At 35.8% G+C, this 20,643-nt stretch overlaps 2 protein-coding genes across 2 annotated transcripts; one reads left to right on the top strand and one right to left on the bottom strand.

The window, feature by feature from the left end:
* Window positions 1-5,680: 5,680 nt before the first annotated feature.
* LOC118480198 lies at window positions 5,681-7,133 on the top strand. Its single transcript, XM_035974920.1, has 2 exons — window positions 5,681-6,748; window positions 7,093-7,133. The coding sequence occupies exons 1-2, from the start codon at window positions 5,695-5,697 to the stop codon at window positions 7,125-7,127; spliced, it is 1,089 nt and encodes a 362-aa protein (XP_035830813.1). The 5' UTR covers window positions 5,681-5,694; the 3' UTR covers window positions 7,128-7,133.
* Window positions 7,134-10,675: 3,542 nt separating this feature from the next.
* LOC110878590 (B-box zinc finger protein 25) lies at window positions 10,676-13,008 on the bottom strand. Its single transcript, XM_022126928.2, has 2 exons — window positions 12,400-13,008; window positions 10,676-11,326 (listed from the first exon to the last, which is right to left on the bottom strand). The coding sequence occupies exons 1-2, from the start codon at window positions 12,913-12,915 to the stop codon at window positions 11,105-11,107; spliced, it is 738 nt and encodes a 245-aa protein (XP_021982620.1). The 5' UTR covers window positions 12,916-13,008; the 3' UTR covers window positions 10,676-11,104.
* Window positions 13,009-20,643: the final 7,635 nt, after the last annotated feature.

The following is a 20,643-nucleotide window of genomic DNA, read 5'->3' as shown; positions in this document are numbered from 1 at the left end:
GATGTCTGGGGTATTATTCCGGGACTTCTGTTGAACGGTAGTTCTGACCTAGTCCTTGGCTAATACTTTCCGCAAAATGCTTGAAACATAGCATAAAGCCCTCAGCTGATTAGACAATAAAATTGATAATCATCTGTTGTAGCTGAAAAGATCCTCTAAAGGGGACACACTGCTAAGTCGAAGCTGATATCTCTCTGCTGAACGGAAGTTCTGACCTGAGATCCCTCAGTTCTCGCATTTAACCCCTAATTTATGAACAGATATCATTGTAGTATTCTTGCCTGTAAGACTGAATATTGGGATTCTGGATACGAGAGTATATTCAAGAGGTGGGACACATGAATTGAACTAAGTTCATAAAACACTTAAATAGTATCCTGAATAGATTGAAAATTGTATGAAAATTTAAGAGGACAACTATATCGTCAATCAACGTGAATCGTTTAGAACTTAAAACGATTAAAAGCTTAACGGTGCTTGTGATGTGTCTCAAAACTGATATGATCCTCTTGCACAAACTCACAAAAATATGTTTGTACATATTTCATTTCTGCATTTAATTTCTGTTTTTGCATTTATGTTTCTTATTTTGAAAAATCCAAAAAGATTTTCGACAACTGATATTGAAAAGCTGACATTCAAAATCTCAAAGGCTAAACATGATGAACAGACAGGTTGGTTAATTGGTTTGAAATGTTTAAGATGATTCGTTAATTTGAATCAGAATTTGGAATGTTTCGAATTTTTAATCAGTTTTAAATATGAAAATTCTCAAATGTTTAGTTGATTCATTAAGTTGAATCACAACTTTATTGGTTTGTAATAGAGTGCTTGAGATGTGCAGGTTTCACCAACCGAGGCGGAGATTGGAGATACAACGATTGGAGTGCAGTGACCGTATTTGTTGCTACGAAAAGCCAGACTACGATCCCGACAGCTAAGTCTAAGGGGGAGTCTGAAGACGAGCTCAACGCTAAAGGAGCTTGTATCTGGAAAGCCAGGTGTCGATCCCAAAAGCACGGAAGCTTGACGAAAGGGGGAGCCTGAAGGGCCTGAAGAAAGAGAGCAACGGAAGCTGAAGAAAATACAGATCCACCAGGATTCTGTTCGAGCAAGAGTATTTGAAGACTCTCACTAAAGATTCCGTCAACATCCAAGGGGGAGTTTGTTAGTGCAGTTGTCTGTCGACTACATCTTCGTTCGAGTCTTAGAGAGAAAGAAAGACGAGTTTCGCTACGAGATTGACTACGGCAATATCCAAGGGGGAGATTGTTGATGCATTTATTGTCTATCGCCTTCGTCAATCCGAGTCGTAGTGAAAAGCCGGAAGGAATCAAGCGCATAATGTCGTATCTAGATAGAAATGGCAAGGTGGCAAACTTGTAATTAATGATAACTATCATTAAAGTGCCTTGACCATATAAATAGGTGGTTATGTCATGTCATTAGTTAGTTTTTGGAAGACTTCTCTCACATTTGTGTTGGTGGAGATCCAAGTTTAGAGAGAGAAAGTCTAGAGAGAGAAAGTGGTGTAATCGTGATTCTTGTATCGTACACGTCAAATCTTGCAATGGAATCACGTTAGTAGTACATTATTGTGTGTTCGGTCACGCACGTTCACGGATTCCGCACGTGAAACGTTCGTTACGCAATCGAACGGTCGAAAAACCGGTCCTACATTCTTGAAGTTGGTTAAAGTGGCGATACAACCCTTAAGATCAACTTCTAGGATATGGTAACAAATATGTCCAAGTACCTACATTGCCATTATCGTTTTCATTAGTTCATTGCCTATCCTTCAAAGGCTTCTAAGGAAACCTAAGCTTTAACTCTAATTGTAATGAAATAAAATAAACTTACATATGCGTAGTCACAATCAAATTTGGATGGCAAAGAACCTCTTGCTTGATAACCAAAAAAGTGGAAAAGAAACTTACACCATGAAGAAAAGGTTGTTCATGGCTCATATAATCCTACCTGTCGCTTGCTTATTTTGCCTCTAGAAGTTCAGCAAGAAGCTTATTTGTTTCAATATGAGACCATCGAATATAATGTTAGAATCGCATAATACCTGTGAAATAAGCATATCATGGAACCTTCCACAATGTTATGAGAGAATACCGTGTACCTGTGACAACTGGGCTGAGTCGTCAAATTCAGGATACAGGAGAAGCTGCAGCATGGTGAACTACATATACATATCATCTTACATGAGCACTACTAATACACAAAAGTTATCTACCTCGAAAAAAATTCCCATGTGCAGAGATAAAATGTAACAGACCTTCCAACGCCATAAGAGATGCCTTCCAACCTGAATCCCTAATTCATAGATTTCGACTGGTTCCTTCATTATCTCTCATTTGTAGCGCTTCCTAATCCTTCAATCAGAATCAATGTGAATATACCCGCTTAACTATTACATATATTATGACATGAACACCTAGGTAACAATCACATCATATACTTTCTTGCCCTAGCATGAAAGGAATCAATGTCAAATCCTCATTAGACACACACATGAATGATAATCTAATTTATCAAGTACCACAAATAATTAATCTAATTGTTATATAATATCCACATTCATAAATATATCAATGTCAAACCTTGTGAGACTAACAAAAATCATTAACAAATTTCAATATCAGGCCAAAATCAAGTCAAGAAACTTCAATGTAGGCTCAAAATCAAAAACCTATTGTTACCTTAATAATAAATTAAATTAACAAACTTTGTGCCCCAAATTGAAACTCAAGATCGAATCAACCAGCATGCTTATAACTCAATTACAATTCAAAAACTAATTAGACAATACAAAGAAATATAACTAACACCAAGCGGAAATTATAAACCAAAACGATAGATAATAATAATCAGATTGGATATGCACATGCGAATAAACGAAGATATATTTGAAAACTAAATAAGAAAACTTACGAATATAGAGAGCGAATGGTAAAAACCCTAAAATTTGTGGCGATGAATCGGAGATGGACGGCAATGATGGTTCTCCGGTGGTGGACGATGGGAAATCAGTGAGGGTTACAGATCGAGTGAGGGTGGTGGCATTGCAATGCTTCAACATAAACGAAATTGAGAACAAAATTACCGATGATTGAGTTTGTGTGGTATTGCAATGCGTCAAAACATAAACGAAACTGAGAGCATCAAATTGAAAAAGGAGATTAGGGTTTCATTGAAAGAGGCGTTTGATCGAATCGTGTGTGTGAGAAAGCGTGGTGTAGTTTTACCGGTCAAACGATTTCATCTAAGAGTATTATTTTGGACGGATTTCTAAAGCAAGAAGAAAGAGCGGTGGGTCTGAGTTGCAGAAACCCATCGATTTGAGGAATAATGAAAACTATAGATGGGTTATGAGTATTTATACCTAATCCGTTCTTAGATCCATATTGTTAAACGGGTCCTTAAAAAACCGGAAAATAAAGGATGGTTGTTTATGCAGGAGAAAAGAACCATTGTGGAGACTTGAAAAGTGTCATGTGTCAAAGTGTAGCCTAAAAAATGCCATGTGTGAAATGGAGGCTAGAAAAGTGTCATGTGGCACCCTAGGTATGTTCTTTATTAGGATGTATAGATATAGATTTTTAACTTACATTATATTTAAACATTTAACCAAAAATAATTTTTAAACATTTATAAATTTAACATTAAAAACATTAATATAAATATTTCAAAGCGTTACACAAATAAGAAAACAATACTACTTATCATCTCGTGTATGATGATGGATCCATTTATGTTCAACTAAATCCGTGATGAGAAAATTATGTGTTTCTCTGTTGCTTGCGTAGCTCTTGATGGATTGCTTGTTCCTCTTCGTAGCTGAGCACCACAACCGGCATGACTCCAAAAACGGTAGGCCATTCCTAGGTGGCACGCCTCAGGTCCGCTCAAAGCTTCCACTACGCATAGTCTAAGCTCCTGATGTTCGAAACCGATGGTATTAATTGTTACATGGATTACCTCAAACTATAGAATGCTAATTTGGAATGGAACAGGACGATTTGTTGGTTGGTATAAGTCAAATGTTTTCTCATAGAGCTTTTTACCTTTGAAAGTTTGTGTGTGAAACTGATTATGTTTACCTAATTTTTTGTACGATTTTGAATACACATAAAAACTATGTTGATGACGTTTTAGTTGGAATTTTGGAATTTCCAGTCAATATAACTAATTATCACATACTAATCACCACAATATAAGAGTTAATAACATCTAAATTCTCAAAATTCGTAAAAAGGTTATTTGAACACTTAAACCGTTAAAAATAACTGGCCAAACAAGTAACACATGCAAAAAAACCAATAAAATCATTGATATGTTACAACATTACGTTAGCTAAAATTAAAGTAAAATCATTACTAAGAATGTGTTAAAAGATACTGGGCTGTTCATTCAATTTGGGTTATACTGTTTTATTTATTGGGCCTAATATGTGGGCTGTGTCTACTGATCGTTATTATTGTTTAAGTTGTTATAACAGATTCATGGGCCAGATATTTTGGAGGTAGTCCGTTGTAACTTGCAGGGGTGTATTATGGACATTCTGATACTTCAAGGTGCTAAGTGAATCTGTTGATCAGCAGGAGTATAAAAGTCACTTTCTCTCTCATTCGATCATTATTCACTCCCAATTATTGTTACGTTTCTCTGTTTAGATCTAGGGTTTGTTATCTCCGGTTGTATCTCCGGTTGTACTTTGTCTTCTCTCATCTGTTGGAGAGATCTGCTGTACTTGTTGGTATAGATGATCATCAGTGGATGATCATCAAGTCTGGTTGTATCGTTCCTCTTTGTATTGATCTTACGATTGTAAGATCTAGGGTTTGGGGGGTACTTTTTTGGTTTGGGTTAAATAAGATTTTGTCACTTTGTTTTGTCGCTATTTTGTGTAGTTCTTGTTGTTTCTGTTATTGAATCATCACAATACCATAGTTTTTAACATGGTATCAGAGCCTTGAGCTCCTGTTGATGATCTGGTTGTATATCCGCTGCATTTGGTCTTGTGTTTTCTGATTAGTTTCTTTATTGTTGTTTGTTTAGGGTTTCTGTGCTCGGAAACTTGTGTTGATATCAGATCTGGTTAGATCTGGTTGTTCTTGGTGGTGATTGGACTAAACCCTAGCTAAGGGTTGGCTGGTTGTTAACAGATCTGGTTAGATCTGTTCACTATCTGAAGGATCTTTGTACCCTCTTCTTGTCAAGACTTCTGTGTTGGTCTCTAGATCCTTAGAAGATCTAGGGCAAACTGACCAGAAGGGTTTTCTTGTGGTTTCTTGCATCAGATCCAGTAGTTCTTGAAAACTACAGATCTGGTGATCTTCGAAGGTTTTATTGCACCCACTGTAAGCTGGTTCTATCTCTCTTTTTTATTTCTGTTGATTGGAGTAGTTGAAGTCGGGGTAGTGAGGACCGGCACATATATTTGTTCTTGATTGTTATTGATTGTCTAGGGTAGATTGGCTTCTGAGTAAAGGCTTGTCCAGGCACCTATTGAGTGATGAACCTGGAATCTGGTCCCTGACTCAGTTTCGCCATAGTGTTTTTTGGCTGTTTTGTCTTTTGTTCTGTGTGTTTGCTGTTGTTTACCTGCTGGTGTTTGTTTGTATATTTGGTGTTTACCTGCTGGTGTTTGTTTGTATATCTGGTATCTTATTATTGTTTGTCATTATGCCTCCTGAACCTGCTCCTAGTACTTCTCAGACTTTGATTGGTAAATTGGATATAGGAGATCCATTGTACTTACACCCTAGTGACTCCAGTAGTTTAACCATTGTTAGTGTTAAACTCAAAGGTACTGAGAATTATGCTGTGTGGTCTAGTGCTATGAAGTTGGCTTTAGAAGCTAAAAACAAGTATGGGTTTATAGATGGTAAGGTGGAAAAGTCTAAGGATGATGAGATATTAGCTGCTCAGTGGGATAGATGCAATTCTGTTGTACTTACTTGGTTATTGAATTCTGTTTCAGAAGAGTTGTTTCTTGGTCAAGTTTTTTCTAAACTAGCTTCTGAAGTTTGGACTGATTTAAAAGAGTCTTTTGATAAGATTGATGGTTCTGTTGTCTATGATCTGTATAAGAAAATAAACTGTATTGCTCAAAATGGTAGTACTGTTGCTGAATATTATAATAAGTTGACAACAATGTGGAAGCAGTTTGATGCAATGCTTCAACTGCCTTCATGTTCTTGTCAAGCTGCTAAGGACTATAATGACTTCTCTGCTCTTATAAAGTTAATGCAGTTTCTCATGGGGCTTGATGATATCTATCAACCTGTGAGAACTAATATTTTAACAAGAGAAACATTTCCATCAGTTAAAGTTGCTTTCTCTATTGTTTCTAGAGAGGAGTCACATAGACTCTCAAGTAGTGGTTCTAAGAGTCAAAGTGTCTCTTATGTGGCTAGGTCTAATCAATCTAATCAAAACACATCAAAAAGAAATTTTAGAGGACCTAATTCAAATCTAAAGTGTACTCATTGTAATATGATAGGTCATACTGTTGATAGGTGTTTTGAAATAATTGGTTATCCACCTGGTATGAAAAAAAGGGGTAATGTGTCTTTTGGTAAAAATAATGGTAATAATACTAGTAGGTCTGGTATGTCTTCTGGTCCTTCTAGTTCTGCTGTGTCTGCTTTGCCTTTTACTCCAGAACAGATTGCAAAGCTAATGAGTTTAGTTGGTGAAAAACCTGATGGGGATCAGGAGAAGTCCAATATGGGAGGTATGTCTGCTTGTATGTCTGGTTTTTTGAGTTGTTCTAGCAGTGTGTGTTTTAGTCATGAATATAATTGGGTTGTTGATTCAGGTGCTAATCAGCACATGATTAAAAGTGATAAGGACATGTTTAATTGTATAGATGTGTCTGAGTGTGGGTTAAAGGTTGGTCACCCAAATGGAACAAGTGTTAGTGTGTTAAAAATTGGTGATCTTAAATTGATTAACAATGTTATTATAAAAGATGTTTTTTATGTTCCTGGGTATAGTGTCAATTTATTGTCTGTTCACAAGTTAGCAAAAGACAATAAAATAGCTGTCTTGTTTAATGAGAACAACTGTATGTTACAGGATTTGAGGTCAAAGAAAATTCTGGTGATTGGTAGACAAGAGAATGGGTTGTATTTTGTTGGTAGAAATGGTAATTTTGCTAATTTGTGCTTTAATAGTTCTGTTAAATCTGATCTTTGGCATAGTAGGTTAGGTCATCCGTCTGATCAAGTTTTGGCTGTGTTAAAAGATAGTTTGGATGTTAAAAATGTTGAACATAATCCTTGTGAGGTTTGTCACAGGTCCAAACAGGTTAGGGTTCCTTTTCCTTTGAGTGATCATAAGTCAAAGGAATTAGGGGATCTAATACATTTGGATTTGTGGGGACCTTACAAGGTGTCTAGCTATGAAGGTTATAAATATTTTCTAACTGTTGTTGATGACTTTACTAGAACTGTTTGGTGTTATATGCTTAAAAGTAAAGTTGAAGTGTTTGAAAATTTGAAATACTTTTATGAACTTGTATTAACACAGTTTAAAAAGAAGGTAAAGATGTTTAGAAGTGATAATGGTACAGAATTTATAAATAATCAAATGAGTACATTTTGTAAACAGAAAGGTATTGTGCATCAGACTTCATGTTCATATACCCCACAACAGAATGGGGTAGTTGAACGTAAGCACAGACATCTTTTAAATACAGCCAGAACTTTAATGTTTCAGAGTGGCCTTCCTTTAAGATTTTGGAGTGACTGTGTGCTAACTGCTGTGTATATCATTAACAGGTTGCCATCTTCTGTGTTAAGTGGAAAGAGTCCATATGAGCTAATGTTTGGTTTTAGACCCTCTCTGTCTTATTTTAGAAATTTTGGGTGTCTTTGTTTCAGTACTATTTTGAATGAACCTGACAAATTTGCTTATCATGCTGATAAGTGTGTTTTGATAGGGTACTCTAATGTAAAAAAGGGTTATAAACTTTGGAGTATAGATGAGAAAAAGGTTTTTTTCTCTAGAGATGTCAAGTTTTATGAACATGTGTATCCTTTTAAGTCTAAACAAATTAATGGTGAAGTTAATATTGATAACAGTTTAAACTTGATAAACTTTTTTGATAAAAATGAAACAAATTCACCTGAGTTTTCTTTAACTCCCAATGATGAAGAGGGTACTACTGATTCTCACGACACAGTCAGTGATGATCAGCAGCCAGGTCCCTCTACGTCTGCCGCTCCTGGTCTAAGTAGTTCAGGTCATAACTTAGGTTCTAGTGTAGAAGGTAGTAGTAGTAGGGAGTCTGGCAGGGCAGAGGACACTGTTGTGTCGACTGATGAGATCAGCCCAGCTGAGGGAAATCTAGAAGGTCTTAGACGGTCTTCTAGAAATGTATCTTTTCCTAAAAAATTCCAGGATTTTGTGTTAAGTGGTAATGTGAAATATGATATTAATAAAGTTGTGAATTATGCATGTTTATCTGCTGAAAATGTGAGCTTTATTAGTAAACTAAGTAAGTCAACTGAACCCAGTTGTTATAATGAGGCTTCAAAGGATTCTAAGTGGGTTGAAGCAATGAACCTTGAAATGGAAGCCTTAATGCGGAATAACACTTGGGAACTTGTTGACTTACCTAGTGGTAGGAAACCCATTGGATGTAAATGGGTCTACAAGATTAAGTATCGGTCTAATGGTGAGATTGAGCGCTATAAAGCGAGGTTAGTTGCTAAAGGGTATAACCAACGGGAAGGGATTGACTTTGGTGAAACCTTTTCACCGGTAGTCAAAATGGTTACTATAAGATGTGTCTTGAGCTTGGCTGTTCAGTATAATTGGTCATTATACCAATTAGATGTAAATAATGCGTTTTTATATGGCTCAATATCGGAAGATGTTTATATGACTCTTCCTGAAGGTTATTATAGCAAAAATGAGTCTAAGGTCTGTAAATTAGTTAAGTCTTTGTATGGGCTGAAACAGGCCCCTAGAAAGTGGAATGAAAAGCTAACTGATGTTTTGCTTGGTATAGGATTTGTTCAAAGTTCTTGTGATCATTCGTTGTATGTTTTATCCAAGCCCTCTGTATTTGTTGTGTTACTTGTGTATGTTGATGACATAATTGTAACTGGTAATAATGATTTGGAAATCAATAAAGTGAAAACTTTGCTTAGTAATAATTTCCAAATTAAAGACCTGGGAATACTAAAGTATTTTCTTGGTTTGGAAGTTGTATATGATAAAAGTGGGCTGTGTTTGAATCAACGTAAATATTGTTTGGAGTTGTTAGCTGAATTTGGGTATCTTGGGTGTAAACCTGTAAATACTCCAATAGAGTTGAGTCATGTTGTGAATAAGAGGGCTGAAAGTGATAGGACTGAGTTGATTGATATTACCAATTATCAAAAATTGATTGGTAAGTTAATCTATTTGTCTATAACTCGTCCTGATATTAGTTATTCTGTTCAGTACTTAAGCCAATTTATGCATAAGCCGTTGACTGTTCATTTGAAAATTGCCTTAAGGTTGTTACGGTATCTAAAACTTAGTCCAGGTAAAGGTTTAATGTTCAAAAAGAGTGGTAGTTTTGATCTGTCCTGTTATGCAGATTCTGATTGGGCTAAATGTTTGGATACTCGTAAGTCTGTCACTGGTTTCTGTATATTTTTGGGTCAAAATCTTGTTTCGTGGAAAAGTAAAAAGCAATCCACGGTTTCAAGATCGACTGGTGAAGCTGAGTACCGTGCCATGTGCTCAGCTACTTGTGAACTTGTGTGGATTGTGAATGTTTTAAATGAGTTGAATGTCAAATGTAGTCTTCCAATACAAGTATTTTGTGATAGTAGTGCAGCTATGTCAATAGCTGCAAATCCTGTGTTTCATGAGCGTACGAAACATTTTGAGATTGATTTGTATTTTTTAAGAGAGAAGGTGTCGAATGGTTTCATTGTTACAACAAAGGTTGAATCCGAGGATCAACTGGCAGACATCTTTACAAAAGGGCTGAGTATTACTCAACATAATGGTTTTTGTGATCGTTTGGGATTATTGGATTTGTTTAAACCCAATTGAATGAAGGGGGAGTGTTAAAAGATACTGGGCTGTTCATTCAATTTGGGTTATACTGTTTTATTTATTGGGCCTAATATGTGGGCTGTGTCTACTGATCGTTATTATTGTTTAAGTTGTTATAACAGATTCATGGGCCAGATATTTTGGAGGTAGTCCGTTGTAACTTGCAGGGGTGTATTATGGACATTCTGATACTTCAAGGTGCTAAGTGAATCTGTTGATCAGCAGGAGTATAAAAGTCACTTTCTCTCTCATTCGATCATTATTCACTCCCAATTATTGTTACGTTTCTCTGTTTAGATCTAGGGTTTGTTATCTCCGGTTGTATCTCCGGTTGTACTTTGTCTTCTCTCATCTGTTGGAGAGATCTGCTGTACTTGTTGGTATAGATGATCATCAGTGGATGATCATCAAGTCTGGTTGTATCGTTCCTCTTTGTATTGATCTTACGATTGTAAGATCTAGGGTTTGGGGGGTACTTTTTTGGTTTGGGTTAAATAAGATTTTGTCACTTTGTTTTGTCGCTATTTTGTGTAGTTCTTGTTGTTTCTGTTATTGAATCATCACAATACCATAGTTTTTAACAGAATGTCAAAGAACAAAATCAAAACAAATCAAAAAACTTAGAATTAAAAATTACTAGTTGATTACATTAGAGTCCATATAACAACACTTACTATCCATAAATAATCACCAAACTGACATACTAAGTGATTTTAACTCAACACTAAAAATTACATAACAACACTACATAAAAATATAATCAAACATCCATAATATGGACTTAGAACTAATTAATAATTGGTCCTCATACTATGAATGATATACACTTTCAGCCCATCACTAATAATACTAGTCATAGTACTGGACTTGTAGTCGCATCGCCATCACCAACACGTAACCCTCGTTAACCAACGGTTAAATAGGAGGGGGGGGGGGGGGGTAAATAGATCATCTTAGAACCGGAGGGACCAAAACACAATTATTTAAAAATAGGAGGACCAAACAGATATTTCGAAACATATCTTTCAGTCTAGCCAAGATCAGGGACCATGAAGTTGTGCTCATCATCATCTTCAATATACGGTAGATCGTATCTAGGTCTCTTGTTATTCGACCCGTATAGCTTCGTTTGCCTGAATGAGCCGGTGTTGATCGGTTGTGACGCTGGAAGTTGAGGAACTTCGGCAGCTGTATCGCCAAACACATCGTAGTCGGTTAACCACTCGATATCCCCGAATTCGAGTTGTTCTTTCTGCACATCAATGGAATTAGATTTTAGTATTCATCATAGATTTATGTGAAATAACTTTCATATGTTTAATTGTTATAGGGTTATTTAATAAACATGCGACTTTGGCTCATTCATAAACGAGTGAACGAGGTGAGTCGGCTTGGCTCCGAAATTTGTAAATGAGCTGAGCACGAGCCAAAGTAAAAGCTCGTTTGTTGACTCACTCGTTAGCTACCTAGTTGACTCGCTCATTTGGTTCGTTTGATTTAAAACAAAAAAGTTAATATATATATATATATATATATAAATTATGGTAGAGGATCCTGTACATTAATCCAGAAGTGTGAGAAGTGTATTATAACACTATATATAACACTATATATAACACTATATAACACCATATAAACACCGGGTAACACGATGTAACACCATATAACACTTATAACAAATATAACACTATATTTTGTCTGATAGCATTTATATGATAGATGTATAGTGTTATATATTGTTATATAGTGTTACATAGTGTTATATGGTGTTATATGGTGTTACACAGTGTTATACGGTGTTTATATGGTGTTATATAGTGTTATAATACACTTCTCACACTTCTGAATTAATGTACACTATCCCTACCCTATAAATTGTAATTGTAAATTCTGTTAAAATTATTATCTTTTTTATATATATATCATTGTAAAAGAGCCAATCTATATGTGAGCTGCTCTGAGAGTGGCTCGTTTAAAAGCTCGAATCAAGCATGTGAGCTGCTCGAGAGTGGCTCGTTTATAAGCTCGAATCAAGCTGAATTTAAAGAGCCTAAAGCATTAAAATAAACTTGTTTAACAATGAGCCCGAGACCGAGACCATAAAAAAATCTAAAATTATTTATATATAAAGGAACTAATATATAATAAAAAAGCCGAACTCGAGCTTGATAAACCATTGATCAGAATAGAGTTCAAAATAAGGCGAGCTTTTGCTTAAGTAAGTTAAACAAGCCGAGTTCAAGATTAACCAAGTTAGTCTCATTTACCCCCTAATAATATCATGTAAAAAAAAGTTAAAAATAAATACATTTTTAGTGTAGTTACCTTATCAGAGGGCTCAAAATCATCAAACTGCAACAGATCATCAACACCCCACGCCGGTGAACCATACCCACCAACTTGCTGCACCGGAGTTTTCACCGGAACAATCTCCGGCACAGCCGCAATCTTAACCTCAGCAGCCGGCGGCAACGGTTCATACGTATTCTTCTCACTCCCCACACCCGAACAACCAGATCCAACCGCCACCCTTATTCCAGTAGCCAAAAACCGCTGATGATTAGCAGCAAGAGTACCCGCAGAATGAATTGGCTCGTCACAATCACGACAAAACAGAGCCCGATCTTCCACACAGAATATAAACGCCGTTTTCTCTTGACAGATATCACACGGCGGTAACTTATCGGAGAGTGTGTTGTTGAGTAGCAGCCTCTGGTGCTTGCTTGCTAGCTTGTTTGCTGCGTGAACTTCAACGTCACATCTCGCACACAGTGCTGCTTCATCGGCGCAACAGATTAGGGTTGCTGGGGATTTCTCGCATACGTCGCATTGAATCTTCATGTTGTAGATTTTGTGAATTTGGTTGGAGGGTGAAGATGATAAGGAGGAGATTTTTTGAGATTTTGAAGACAGTGGATCGCTCACACTTGGTACGCTGTGACTTTTTTTTGTGGCTAGGAGTGAGTTTGATTCTAGTGGTTCTTGATTATTTGGAATGTATTTTAATATTATTTTGATTGTATTTTAATATTAGTGGTTGTGAATTCACCTTATAAATACTATTTTATATAAACCTACAATAACAAGATACGTACTCCACGTGACTGTTTCTTTTTTTTTTAATCTTTTAGTGTCATTTTGATTTTCGTTTTCAAAACGAATTCACCATCGTGCTTACAACCCTTCAATTTTTTAAAAGCTTATAATCAATTTTTACGTGCTGCTTTTTTTTTTTTTTTTTTTTTTTTACGTATTGGTAAGTTGATTTGCGCTTCAGTCTATTTTTTTTAAACAGATAGGCTCAAATGTAATACGTTTTTGTACCATTTTAGTTGGTTTATATTTTGACATAGATTTTTTTTTTTTTTTTAAATTTGGAAACGGATAGGCTCAAATGCAATACGTTTTTGTACCATTTTAGTTGGTTTATATTTTGACATAGATTTTTAAAATAAGTCGGATCAACTATAATACATTTACATTAGATGGTAAAAAATTCTAGTTACTTTATGTTTCGATGCTGCCATAATTTTTTTTTTTTTGAGAAATAGGTAGTCTCAAACATAATACGGTTTTTTTTTTTTTTTTTTTTTTTTTACGTAAGTTAGTTAACGTTTCAACATAAATTTCTTTCGCGAATAAGTCAGATAAAATATAATACGTTTCCGTGCTTATATTTATGTGAGCTTTTTACTTTGTCTACGTTTTGACATAACTTTTGTTTAGAAACAAGTCGGGTCAAATATAATACGTTTTCATTTAGACGGTAAAAATTCGAGTTACTTTACATTTCGAATCTGCCACACAAGGCCGTCTCCGAGAATTATAAAAAAAATTGGGCCCCGGGCGAAACAAAAAAATTGGTATAATATAAACTCATCAAATATATATCAGGAAACCACGATATGACATGCTAATCATGGGGTTTGAACTCATGACCTCAAGATTATAACCCAAAACATTAACCAATTAATCATATAATTATCTTGTTAACAAGATCGAAGAGTCAATTAATTAAGTGAATTGATAGTTTAAAACAGTTTAGGAAATAAAAAATGCATGGGATTAACTGAAAATTGTTTAGGAAATAAAAATGTAAAGGAAGGGTTTAGAACTCATGACCTTGGTTTTCAAATTTAAGTATCTTAACCATTAATCTAGCTTCATTTTTTGTTACTAAAGTCATTTATTAAACATTTAAGATAACAGTGCTCATTTAAAAATTTTGACCCTAAATTTTTGTTGGGCCCTATAAACCTTTTGGGCCTTGGCGTCTGCCCGGGCTAGGGATGAGATCGGTACAATACCAGTACCGTACCGGTACCGATACCGTAAATACCGTTACCGAAATTGAGGAAATGTGGATACCGATTACCGTATCGTATTTATAGATTCGGTACCGATACGGTACCGGTATTTCGGTACTTTACCACATTGGTACCGCTTTGGTGTCATCCATTGTTTACCTAAAAGAATATTATGTGCAACCCATCCATCCATTATTAACTGCATTAGAGTAATATATAGAGGAATATAAAAAAAAAGTAAACATATTAAACATCCATGGGTTCGACTTTTATCCAATTCCGAGTCACCATCAAGTTCGACAAAAAGGGTTTCTTCAATAATAGTGTCGTCTCCTTACATAACCAAGCACAAAGATATTAAAAATCTAAAAATAAGAAAAGATATATTGATAAAATATAACCAAACCATTAAAAAATTAACTTACTTCAATGGATTCTATGCTTTTTACCGATGATTATTAAATTCGGTATTAATACCGGTATTTACCGAAAAATACCGGTACCGATACTGTTTTTTACCAATACCGAATTTCGAAAAATCTAATACCGATACCGGTATCGTTTATGATCGGTACGGTACCGGTATTTCAGTAAAAAATCTCATCCCTAGCCCGGGCTGCCCAGCCCACAAAGCCGGGCCTGCTGCCACAAAGCGCAAGGAATTTTACTAGTTTAATATAAAGTTAGAAGGGTTGGAGTTTAGTTAAACATAGTGGGTCGGTTGGAGTTTTGTTTGTGACAAAATCTTATGCGTATGTTAGGGTTTTTACTATAGTTGACTTTCAGGTAATGTGTTTTCCCTATCATTGATGACGGGCCGGATCACTCGCTTTGTCTGTGAACACGGACATGAGTGGCCTTTTGGCTTTGGGTATACCCGGGTTACCCAGGGGCGAAACTTTTAAAGGGCAAGGGGGTGCATCCGTCCCTGTCATTGTTTCGATTAATAGAGTAATTTTTTTCGACATTTTGTCCGAAATTTTTTAAATTATATAAGTCCGCCCTCTCCAATTATTTTATCTAAAAATTCTCTGCCCCAACCAAGTTTATCGTCCAAAAAAGTATACATATTTTCATATTGAGTTAAAAAAATGTGAAGAATTGGGCTTTTAGTAATTTTTTATAATTGTTTTTAAACTTGAAGTGAGGTTAAATAAAGTTTTAAACTAGTTTTTATATAACTGAAACTTGATGGTTCATATTTAGTTTTTTAATGTGTAAGAACGGATCCCTTGAATTAATGGAAATTATTAGCTTTATTTGGAGTTATTATTGTTTGACCCGGCCCGAATCGAATAGCTGACCCAAAACATGACGATAGGAAAAAATTGGTCTCATGACTTTCCACACCCGCGAAACTTTTGGTCGAGCTCTACCACTACGGGTTCCCGCTCTTTTCTTGGACATTCATAAGCCTATTGGTTTCTTATGGGTGATAAATAGGTGTAAATTATGGACCTTGGATTGGGCAGGTTTGCTTTCTTTTAATATTTTAGCTTTGTAATTCTTTGATTTATGTTCTGTTTGTTGCTTGTTCTAGCTTTTGGCTGGTTTCATTTAAATAAAATATCGTTGTCCTTCAAATAAAAGTTAAACAAGGTGAGGCTTAGGGCTGTTCAAATTGCTCGTCGCTCGTCGCTCGCTCGCCGCTCGTTCGGAAATTGCTCGTAAAATGCTCGTTCGATTTAACGCTCGGTTGTAAACGAGCCGCTCTGCTCGGTTCGGTTTGTAAATGAGCCAAGCATGAGCAAAGGTCCGTTCGGCTCGGTTCGGCTCGAATTATTATTTTAATTATATATATATACACATACATCTATAAACATGTATATACACATATATATGCACATATATATACACAAATATAAATTATACATATATATATACCCACATACACATATATATATACACACACACTTATACATATATATTTAACTATAAATTAAATTTATAGTTTTATATGTACCAATCTATTAGATTTTGGTCAACTATATACAAATTTACAACTATATATATACGTACTAGCACAACCATGCCAATAAAAACTTAAAATCAAAACTAAAAGTTAAACCCTAAACCAATAAACGACAGTCCATTCATCGCCTCAATGTTTCATGTCGTTACCCTAAGTCAATCTTCTCCTACTCTCAACGTAATTGTTTGTGCAATATAATCATCGCCTCGTCAGCCACAACATTGTTATTCATAAGAAAAATATTTTGCCATGAAATGTGAATGTTTTTAAAGACATAAAAACTTGAGACCCAACATTGTCACTATCTCTCTCAGCAAATTTAAATTGGGTGACACGGTTGTCCAAATCGCTCGAACTTCGCTCGACGCTCGCTTGGAATTTTTACTGCTCGAAAAATGCTCGCTTGATTTGATGCTCGGTTTTAAACGAGCCGCTCCGCTCGGTTCGGTTTGTAAACGAGCCAAGCACGAGCAAAGGTCCACCACTACGGGTTCCCGCTCTTTTCTTGGACATTCATAAGCCTATTGGTTTCTTATGGGTGATAAATAGGTGTAAATTATGGACCTTGGATTGGGCAGGTTTGCTTTCTTTTAATATTTTAGCTTTGTAATTCTTTGATTTATGTTCTGTTTGTTGCTTGTTCTAGCTTTTGGCTGGTTTCATTTTAATAAAATATCGTTGTCCTTCAAATAAAAGTTAAACAAGGTGAGGCTAAAATTTTAGTGAAGTCATGTGTTTATTTTATAAGGAAAAAGTTGAAATGTATTTTGTATCTAGCTTTTGGGGGTCTTTTCATCAAAAGTTAAAAAAGGGAAAGGCAAGCCGTGTTCTTTGAATGCAACCACTTTATGTGTGTACTGATACTCTTTTCCAGCAGCGCGCTGGGATTTTATTTTATTAATTTCTGCTTGCTATAAAGAAAAACTATTTTACTGAAATTTTGTGAAAATAATATTTTTTTACAAATATAGAAAATGTATATTTTCTAATTTTGGACTACAAATACTGCTTAACCTGTGGTATTCTGGAAACAAACGAGTTTTATTAAGAGACTCGAAATTTGTTTTAAGAGACCCGTGTCTAACACGATCCTTAGCCAAGAACTTCGATTTTATGTTTATGTTATGTTCGTGTTCTTCTTTATTTTAGTTGTAATTGTACTGTAATTTACTGCCTTCTTTTGCTTATATATTCTAAAGTGATTAATAAAAGTGTTTGTTTAACTTTACGTGAACGGATTCCTATAAAACATTTATTATTATTATTATTATTATTATTATTATTATTATTGTATTTGTAATTTCTGAATACTGATATGCAATAAAGTCAGGTTAAGCGACTAGTGTTTATGTAAACCCATGAATACGTAAGTGTCATGTTCGAGTACTTGTATTGATTTGATTTCCAGGTTCGTGTAATATTGTTGCCTCTTTAACTAGCTAAACAAAGCTAGCTTAGGCTCAGGCAGTCAGGCACGAAGTTAAACAAGCCAGTTCGACTTGACTCGTGTATCTTAACGAGCTAACATGTTAAGCTCAAGATCAGCTTATAAGAAACTCGAGAACTAAATTGCTTATTTTTTTTCATTTCTTTTAGTTAAGCATTAACATGTGATTAACTCTTAAAACATCTACCGACAAATAATTCATTTTATCATCGATCTCATGTCCAATAATACCTCATTCAATCATAGACCATTGTTTGCATATATTCAAGAATCAAGGGCAAAAGAATCCAGAGCAAAGAGGACCCGCTTATTAACATTGTTCAAGTTTTTTCGACAGTTTTAAAACTTGATTGATTTGTACGGCAAACTATTTCTAAGGCTGGAGGGAGTGGTATAAAACCCCTAAGGGATTTATCACGTCACCTCAGCGTCATGTCATGTCCACGTCACACATTGAGCTTTAAAGCCCCTTCCTTTAACATGCAGGGTGTGGTATAAAGCTCCCCCCCCCCCCTCTTTACACTATAGCGCCCCCTTTTGACCAACACCTTCATCGTTCAAATCAATTACCCCTCGTTAACGTGCTGGTGAGCTTACGATGGGATGACGCCCCCCTTTCACTGCCGTGGTGTGGTCGATGGGGCCTCCGGGGCGCTATGGAGGATGAGGTGACGCGGTAGCGTTAAGCCACACCCACCTAGGGTTGTTCACGAGCCGAGCCGAACCGAGCGGACCTTTGCTCATGCTTGGCTTGTTTACAAACCGAACCGAGCGGAGCGGCTCATTTAAAACCGAGCCTCAAATCAAGCGAGCATTTTTCGAGCATAAATATTCCGAGCGGGCGTCGAGCGAAGTCCGAGCGATTTGAACAACCGTGTCGCCCGATTGAAATTCGATAACAGAGCTAGTAACAATGTTTGGTCTCAAGTTTTTATGTCTTTAAAAAATGCACGTTTCATGAAATAATATTTTTCTTATGAATAACAATGTTGTGGCCGATGAGGCGATGATCATATTGCACGAACAAATTACGTTGAGAGCAGAAGCTGATCGACTTAGGGTAACGACATGAAACACTGAGGGGATAAGCGGCTTGTCGTTTATCGATTAGGATTTAACTTTTAGGTTTTGATATTAATTTTTTTATTGGCTTGGTTGGGCTAGCACGTATAGATATAGTTGTAAATTTGTATATAGTGGATCAAAATCTAATAGAGTGACATATATAAAACTATAAATTTTATTTATATTTAAGTATATATGTATGTGTAATGTGTGTGTATATATATGTATAATATATATTTGTGTATATATATGTGTATATACATGTTTATATATGTATGTGTATATGTGTATGTATATATATATATATATATATATACTAATTATTAGTTAAAATTAATAACTCGAGCCGAACCGAGCCGAGCAAACCTTTGCTCATGCTTGGCTCGTTTACAAACCGAACCGAGCAGAGCGGCTCGTTTACAACCGAGCGTCAAATCGAACGAGCATTTTCCGAGCAATTTTCGAACGAGCGTCGAGCGAGCGATAAGCGGCGAGCGATTTGAACGGCCCTACACCCACCGGCCTAATGACAATCATTGGTTTTAAACTTTTAATGATGATACCATCCTCTTTTGTAATAATGATTAATTAGTCAACTATAAATATCAATTTTTTAAACTAAAAAGGTGATCTTATCCGAAAATCTTTATATATCAATGTAAGATGATTGTCAACAGAAAACTAATCATATTTTAAATTTTTTGTAATAATCTTATGTAAAAATAATTATGATAAAACTAACTAAAGTTTATCATTATGTTGTCAGAGCTCTGGAACGGTGATGAATCGATAGAACGTTCGTGTATCCGTAATTTCTAAATAAATTAAGAAATTTTTATTAATTCGACACACAGTGGTGGATCTTGCCCGTTGAACGTGCCAGGGCCGAAAGACACGGGCACTAAAAAAAGCCCGGGCCAAACATAGTATATATAAAAAATTTCGATCGAAATGCGGAAAATTAGCACTACGGCCGAAAAACTTGCCCGGGCCGTGACCCTGCCACACCCCTACTAAGAACCGCCCCTGTCGACACATGAACATAGATAAAATGTTATTTTAAACATATTTTAATAAACATATCGCATCCGAAATACGGCCATATTATTAATTTTTCAGGATATCATAACACATAAATTTTAAGGCTCGTGACAATCGTTAAGCACCACAAATAACACACCTGCCGACATAATTTCACACCTCCTAATTTGTTATGTGTTTTCTTACTTTGTATAATTTTTTAAGAAGTTAAATTACACTTAGGGGTGTTCAAAAAACTCGTGGCTCGTAGCTGTGCGAAACTCGCTAGAAGAAAGCTCGGCTCGAAATTGGCTCGGTTGTAAACGAGCCGAGCTCGAGCTTGGCCTGACTCGGCTCGTGAGCTGGCTCAATAAGGTTTACATCCTTCATTTTTTTTGTCCCACTCGCTTAGAAAACAAAAATTAAGGGAGTATATCCCCTGTAAAAAAAGGTAAAGACAATGTACAAAATCAATTAACTATTTATACTTGCATATTTAGTCATATTGTTAGATTAAAGGGAAATTGACCTGTAATAATCTCATCTAGACCTTATTGGCCATTAATAATCCCACCTCAGAATAATTCCCCCACCAGTCCCACCTTTCACCTATTTTTCCTACAATGGTCCCCCGTTAAAAAAACTTAACGGAGTTAAGCTTTTTTCCAAATTACAAACATATTTTTAGGGCTTTTGATTAAAACGACGATACGAGTCAATTGATGTAAAACTTGCCTCGAAACGGTGCTCCAAACGAT

Source organism: Helianthus annuus, chromosome 1 (assembly GCF_002127325.2).
Source record: "Helianthus annuus cultivar XRQ/B chromosome 1, HanXRQr2.0-SUNRISE, whole genome shotgun sequence".
Classification (NCBI taxonomy): Eukaryota; Viridiplantae; Streptophyta; class Magnoliopsida; order Asterales; family Asteraceae; genus Helianthus; species Helianthus annuus.
Note: the sequence above shows the minus strand (reverse complement) of the source record. Positions and strands in the feature narration are given on the sequence as shown.

Bases quoted from the DNA above. Each gene is read 5' to 3' on its own strand.
- LOC118480198 (XM_035974920.1), top strand. From the start codon at position 5,695: ATGCCTCCTGAACCTGCTCCTAGTACTTCTCAGACTTTGATTGGTAAA. The intron at 6,749-7,092 runs GTATGTCTGCTT...TGTATGTTACAG, and splicing joins GGAGAAGTCCAATATGGGAG to GATTTGAGGTCAAAGAAAAT.
- LOC110878590 (XM_022126928.2), bottom strand. From the start codon at position 12,915: ATGAAGATTCAATGCGACGTATGCGAGAAATCCCCAGCAACCCTAATC. The intron at 11,327-12,399 runs GTAACTACACTA...ATTGATGTGCAG, and splicing joins ATTTTGAGCCCTCTGATAAG to AAAGAACAACTCGAATTCGG.